General features: G+C 38.1%; 2 protein-coding genes across 3 annotated transcripts in view; one reads left to right on the top strand and one right to left on the bottom strand.

Moving 5' to 3' along the window:
- The window catches only part of LOC116399375 (cell division control protein 42 homolog), an 8,254-nt gene extending 5,253 nt beyond the window's left edge, over window positions 1-3,001 (bottom strand). The window contains exons 1-2 of one of the 2 annotated variants that reach the window (XM_031876494.1): window positions 2,908-3,001; window positions 599-703 (exon numbers count right to left, since the gene is read on the bottom strand). In XM_031876494.1, the coding sequence (XP_031732354.1) occupies window positions 599-703 (105 nt within the window). In that variant the 5' untranslated portion in view covers window positions 2,908-3,001. The other variant, XM_031876493.1, reaches the window with a different exon arrangement.
- Window positions 3,002-5,606: 2,605 nt separating this feature from the next.
- The window catches only part of LOC116399363 (gamma-enolase), a 19,780-nt gene continuing 18,967 nt past the window's right edge, over window positions 5,607-6,419 (top strand). Inside the window, exon 1 of the mRNA XM_031876476.1 lies at window positions 5,607-5,707. The gene's annotated coding sequence lies outside the window, so the exon portion shown is untranslated. The remainder of the gene's footprint in view (window positions 5,708-6,419) is intronic.

Consider the following 6,419-nt stretch of genomic DNA (forward strand, 5'->3'; position numbering starts at 1 on the left):
CACACACACAAACACACACGGCTGCAATCCTAAGAATCCACCCAAACAGCATACTTTGAGGTACGAAAAACAACTTATTTCCGTCCGACCGCTGCGTGATTCTCCAGAGCAGGTCAACAACACTGGCCGGGTGTTCGATTCCCAGCCTTCTGATAATATTACATTAAAGGAATAGTTGGACGCTCTGGGACTTTATTTTAATTTTAAATCACTGAGCCGGTTGGCGAATTCCTTTTCCCTTTGGACAGAGCCAGGCTAGCTGTTTCCCCCTGTTTCCAGTCTTTATGCTAAGCTAAGCCTATTCTGGCCTTTGTTTTATTGTTAGCGTACAGACATGTACAGGTGTCTTGGCAAGGAAGCGAATACTCTTATTTCCCAAAATGTCTAACTAATCCCGGGTTTTATTCTGTGATCAATCTCTGGCAGGATCAATCTCAATCTCCAGGATTAATAAATCTTATCTTATCTAAGATCTGGATGGTGTAAAACCAAACGTGAGTAATGCTGAATTAAACAGGCCGTGTTTCTGTAAACAAGCATCACTTCCTGTGTGACTGGAGCTACTTGCTGCTGTGTTGTTGTTCTCACAGTTACTCACCGTGGGGACGTATTCAGAGGGAAACTTGTTGGTGGTGTAGGAGATGAGGAGGCAAGTCTTTCCCACCGCACCGTCACCCACCACCACACACTTTATAGTCTGCATCTGAGGAGGAAGGAAGGAAGGAAAGGAAAGGAGAGAGGAGTGGCAGGCAGCGGACCGTTAAGACTTCTGAACTTTATATCCGAAAAGATTTAATAGAGACTAAATACACTGAATCATGTAAACGAGTGTATTATAACTCACTTATTTAGATAGTTTGAGTCCAAATAATACACAAAAAGAAAAAACACATCTACAACACTATTTGTACAAATGATTAAAAGGTGAGGCAACACAAAAACCTGCATTTCACTCTGAAAAGGGAAAAATATTTCAAATGTTTGTCTCTGTGAATCTAAAAACAATATGAATACATCAAGAATACAAAGACATCAGACAAATTAAATATTCAGATTCAGATGTTTTTTGGTAGTTTGAGAGACTAAATAAGTAAAGTGCAACATACAGCAGGTTTTATATATATATATTTTCAGACATTTTCCACTTTAAATCAACACAGTCCTGCAACTTATAGATGCATCGTTGTTTTATGATTAAAAGTAAGTATTTTAAACTTTGCACTAAAGTGGAGCTGAAATAATTAGTTGATAAATTGACAGACGAACTACTTTGTATTATTTTAAGTTCATTTTTAAGCAAACACGGCAAAAAATGTCCCGCTTCAGGTTTCTTGAATGTGAATATCTGCCTGTTTTTGTTGTTTTCTTTCATATTAATTAATCTTTTGGAGTCTTGGTTGAGCAAAATATGTAATTTATAGGAATAATACAGTCGAGCAGGTATAAAAACAGCCTAAACAGACAAAGTGTTTATGAGTAACTGAGGATAACTAACTGTAAACAGCAGCCGGTCTGCATCAGTGATAACTGTGTAACGCAGTGTTCTCTACAGGCTGGAGATCCTGTGACCGTCCAGCCCGCCGAGCAGCTCACATACCGGGCTGGGCGCTTCATTAAGGGGGACAATGGTGAAAGGTTATGGAGCCTCCGCTCCATCACTGGCTCTTTGTTTTGGGGCCTTTTGGCAGCACTCTGCTGGTTACTGAGGGAGAAGCTAACTGGTCCTCTGCAGACACGGTGACACCGCTTCAGTTTGCGGAATTCCACAAACACACGCAGACAATTGTGGGAACAAGTATTTAAAAAGTATTTTAAATGTACTATTGTTTTTATTCTACACACTGTTAAGATGCATCTTCTGGTTTTGGAGACGCAGCAACTGATTACTTTCATTACTGTTTATTTATTTTAATTAACAAACTACTCTTTAACTCTATGACGTGTCATCTTTTACAGAAGCACTCGTTAAGTCACAACTAAACAAAAGATTAGTTGAAGCATTGATTAGTAAACAGATGACAAACAATCATCCGTCCAAGTAATCAAACAAGGAAAAAAGACAAATATTTGACGATTTCAGTTCCTCAAATGTGAGGATTTAATCATTTTCTCTGTATCTATCTGAACAGCAAATATGTTTAGTAGATATATGACATCCAATGATATAAAACTATCTAATTAATTACGTTGAGACGCTGTAACCAGAGGATGTTAGCAATAAAACAAATATTAATTAGTTTCTGTTCATCAACTTCAGCTCAAAACCAATTTTCCTGCTAAAAGCATTGATTATAAAACAGAAAGTGTTCATAAAATGAATCAAAAGCAAATGTTATGTCCTTTTAATGTAAATATAATGATTAAATCAACATTTAAATAAGGTAACAAACTACATAAATGCCGTCATTGCTTCAACAATGCTGCCTGTTGATAACTAAGAAAGACAGAACGTTATCAGACCAATAAAACCAACTTAACTTTACGTTTTTGAGCTTTAAGTGATCATTTCTCTCAAGTTAGCTTCTGTTTTGCTGACTTTTCAGTCACTTCCGCATAGAAAACAAAGGCAATAACTCACAAAAAAACGATTATCGTCTTTATCGAAGGCTAGCAGTTTGTTTTCACACAGTTAAAGTTATGAAACAACGACGTTCTTACTCGTTGATTGCGTTTATAAGCTACTAAATGTTGAAAAGTTTACTCCTGCGAAGCTAGCAGTTAGCTAATAAAGGAAACTTGTTTGTTTTGACAGCTGTTAACCGAGTTAGCTGTCAGCAGGCTAACGGTCATAGATTTTCACAATAAAAGAAGAGTCACTCTGAAGTAAATAGCCGTGTCTCTGTTGACTTGTCAGTATGTTTTCGTCAGTTAATGACAGTTAAAGACAGTGACAGCTAACTTTACTACCTTGTCTCTTCTCAGGTGGAGTGCTGGTACCGTCGTTCCCCTCCCAACACAGTGCGGAAACCGGAAATAGGAGTTTTGGTGCCTTCTTCTCCTTCTTCTTCTTCTTCTTCTTTTTTGAGGTTTATTGGCGGTTGACAAAACAATGAATTGGCGCATTACCGCCACCAACTGGTATGGAGTGTGGATCAGGATGTCTAGTACTTATAGTAAAAATAAAATAAAATAAAATAAAATAAAATAAAATAAAATAAAATAAAATAAAATAAAATAAAATAAAATAAAATAAAATAAAATGAAATGAAATAAAATATAGAAAGATAAACATTTTTACCATACATATAATAAAGGGATTACAACTGTACATTTATACCAATTAATCGTTTGACTTTTAAAAATGCTTTGAACAAAATTAAATCTTAAAAGTATTTGTCTGAAATAATTATTAATTTACAAATAATTAATTATTTTACAATTAATTATACACACACGTGCATTTTTTCATTTGAGTTTAGTATATGTCACTGTTTCTCAGTGACCACCAGAGGGAGGTGAAGTACAAACTGTTTGGGGTTTAAAGCATTTCATACAGTGAAGAGCAATTTTAGATGCTTTTACACAACCTAAGATAAGATAAGATAAGATAAGATAAGATAACTTTATTATAACTTTATTAATCCTGAATGAAATGCTTGTGCCAGAGATTGCTTAAAAATGACTCCAACATAAGAATAAAACAATAAAAAAGATACTAATATACTAATACTAATACTAATATTAATACGAATAGCAATAAGATAAATCTAGTTGAATAAGGAAACTAAAGTCAATTACAGCAACATAAGAAGATTAACGACATAAAGCGTAAAAGAAGTAATACCAACACCAGCGGCAGTAACATGACATGTATTTGTGTGTGTTTGCACAGAGTTCACATACTTTAAATGTGTGTGTACTCTATGTGTCAACTCCACACACTCACTTAAACATTGTTCCGGTCATATTTGGAAAATGTGGGATCTTGACTGAAATTCAATATATATTATTCACTATCGAATATTGCTTTGCTGCTTTTGAGCTGATAAATGGTATGAATTTCACTTATGATGAGCTGTATTTCAGTTTGACACCCGCCACACATCCCTGTGAATAGATGTCTGGTTCACATTTCTTCCTTATTTAATTTTCTATGCATCTGATAAAGAATCGTGTATATAAAAGAAATACAAATATCTTGAGAAGTGAGTATTTAGCATCAGAGTTCATCAACAGGGAATCAATGGATCAATAAGAGAGGCCAGGACAGAGTAAACCTCCTGTACAATAATGTCTTTAATGGGTGTTTGTTTTGTCTGTCAGTGCTGTGTTGCTGGTGGAGGGGGAGCTCGTTGAAGTAAAGCCCAGTCGACCTTCAGTGGTAATGCAGCAGAAAATTAGGTAATTACAATGCGAGGCACTTCTCTATTACCCTTTTCCTCCGGAAGGCTTCTCTCGTTCTCTCACTTCACAAGCATTTCATCGCACTTTGATCTCTACTCACTTGCTCTTTTTCTTCTTCTGCTCTTTGTTGCTGCTTCCTGGTTTCTCTCTTCCCTCTCTCACCTCCTCTTCATCATTCCCTCTCTCCCTCTCTCTCTCTCTCTCTCTCTATATATATATATACATATATATATATATATATATATATATATATATATATGTATGTGTGTGTGTGTCTATCAGTCACTCACCCGTGGCTAACCGGGAGGATGGATGTCAAGGACGTTGTGCTGCTTGTCTCCCAAAAATAATCCCATTAAACTCAGGAATTTAATTATAGATTATCTCACACGCTCACACTCTCACACTCTCACACTCTCTCTCACACACACACACACACACATACACACACCCACACACACACTGGTCTCACCCTGTTGCCCTGTTGCCCTGTCAATGTGTATCAGTGTCACCCTCCAGTCGGCATTAACAGCTCCACCGGCCTGTTTCTAGAGCAGGAAGGACGCAGCACAACATGAACAAAGGAAGCAAAACAAATCACCACAGCACAGAACTCGACCGAACCGGGACGAATGTGCAGGAATTTTTGAGCACACTGACCAGAAATTTGTTGTTTTTGTATATATATTTTTTTTAATGTCGCATTTTATCGTCAATAAATCATTGTAGTAAATTTATGACAGCAAGTTATAATTGATATGACATAATATGAATTATATTATTACAGCTACATTGAACCAAAGAGACGTTTTAAACACACAGCACCTGCTTTCAAAGGGATTTCTGCTGCTGCATTGTTGTCAGTGTTTAAATGCTCACACACACACACACACACACACACACACACACACACACACACACACAGAGCTTCATCATGTCTGAGTGTGGAGGAGAAGGATGGATTATGTAACTGTATATACGAGCGACTGAAGCCCACTGCAGCACCAGAGAAGAAGAACAGGGAGACACACACATAGAGTGAGAACCGGTCCTCCCTTCGTGTATTTTTACCTCCTCCGTCGGGCGACGAGCCTCTGCACCCCGTCCTTATCCCTTCATCACACCCCTCCGTCCATCTCCTCCTATTTAATTAACCCTCCTCTTCTCCTCCTCTTCCTCTCTCTCCATCTACCTCTGAGTCATCTCCCCTCCCCCCTCTCTGTCACACATCTCACCCTCCTCCCCTCCTGTTTTCCTTCTCTCTCTCTCTCTCTTTCTCCCTCTCTCTCTCTCCTGCTCTGCCTCCTCTCCAGTATTGTTCTCGGTTGCCGTGAGAGGCAGAACACACACACACAGGCGGCAGGTAAAGGAAGGAAATCCTCCTTTTCCTCTTTTCCTCTTTTCATCCACTCAAAAAGGTTTTCTTTTTTGTGCTTTTCCATCCGTTACTTTTAATTTTGTTATGATTTCATATTGATTGGCTGCTGCTCAGTGCAGAGAGGCTGCAGAACGATGCTGCTTGTGTGTGAGATAGATTCAGTTATGGATGTTACTGTACGTGTGTGTGTGTGTGTGTGTGTGTGTGTGTGTGTGTGGTTTTGCTTCATGCATTTCATCTGATTTCTTGAAAATCTATGTGTATATTTGTGTGTGACAGGAAAGCATACGTGTGTGTGTGTTTGTGGTTTTGCTTCATGCATTTGATCTGATTTATTGAAAATGTATGTGTCTATATTTGCACGTGACAGGAAAAGCATAGTGTGTGCGTGTATATCATTTGTTTTAGATGTTATTGTGTGTGTGAATGTGATTCTGCTTCATGGCTGTCAAATGTGTGTGTGTGTGTGTGTGTGAGGAAGGAAGAGACGTGTGTGTGTGTGTGTGTGTGTGTTTGTGTGAGAGTGTGATAGGAGGAAGGAAGGGATGTGTGTGTGTGTCTGTGTGTTTTGGCAGTAGAGCATTATATGTGTGTACGAGTGATTCCTGCAGTGAATGTTGGATGGTTTCTTTTCATATGACAGGAACATATGTGTGTGTGTGTGTGTGTGTGTGTGTGTGTGTGTGTGTGTGTGTGT

The sequence above is a fragment of the Anarrhichthys ocellatus genome, unplaced genomic scaffold (genome assembly GCF_004355925.1).
Source record: "Anarrhichthys ocellatus isolate YVR2014 unplaced genomic scaffold, GSC_Weel_1.0 scaffold110, whole genome shotgun sequence".
NCBI classification, from domain to species: domain Eukaryota; kingdom Metazoa; phylum Chordata; class Actinopteri; order Perciformes; family Anarhichadidae; genus Anarrhichthys; species Anarrhichthys ocellatus.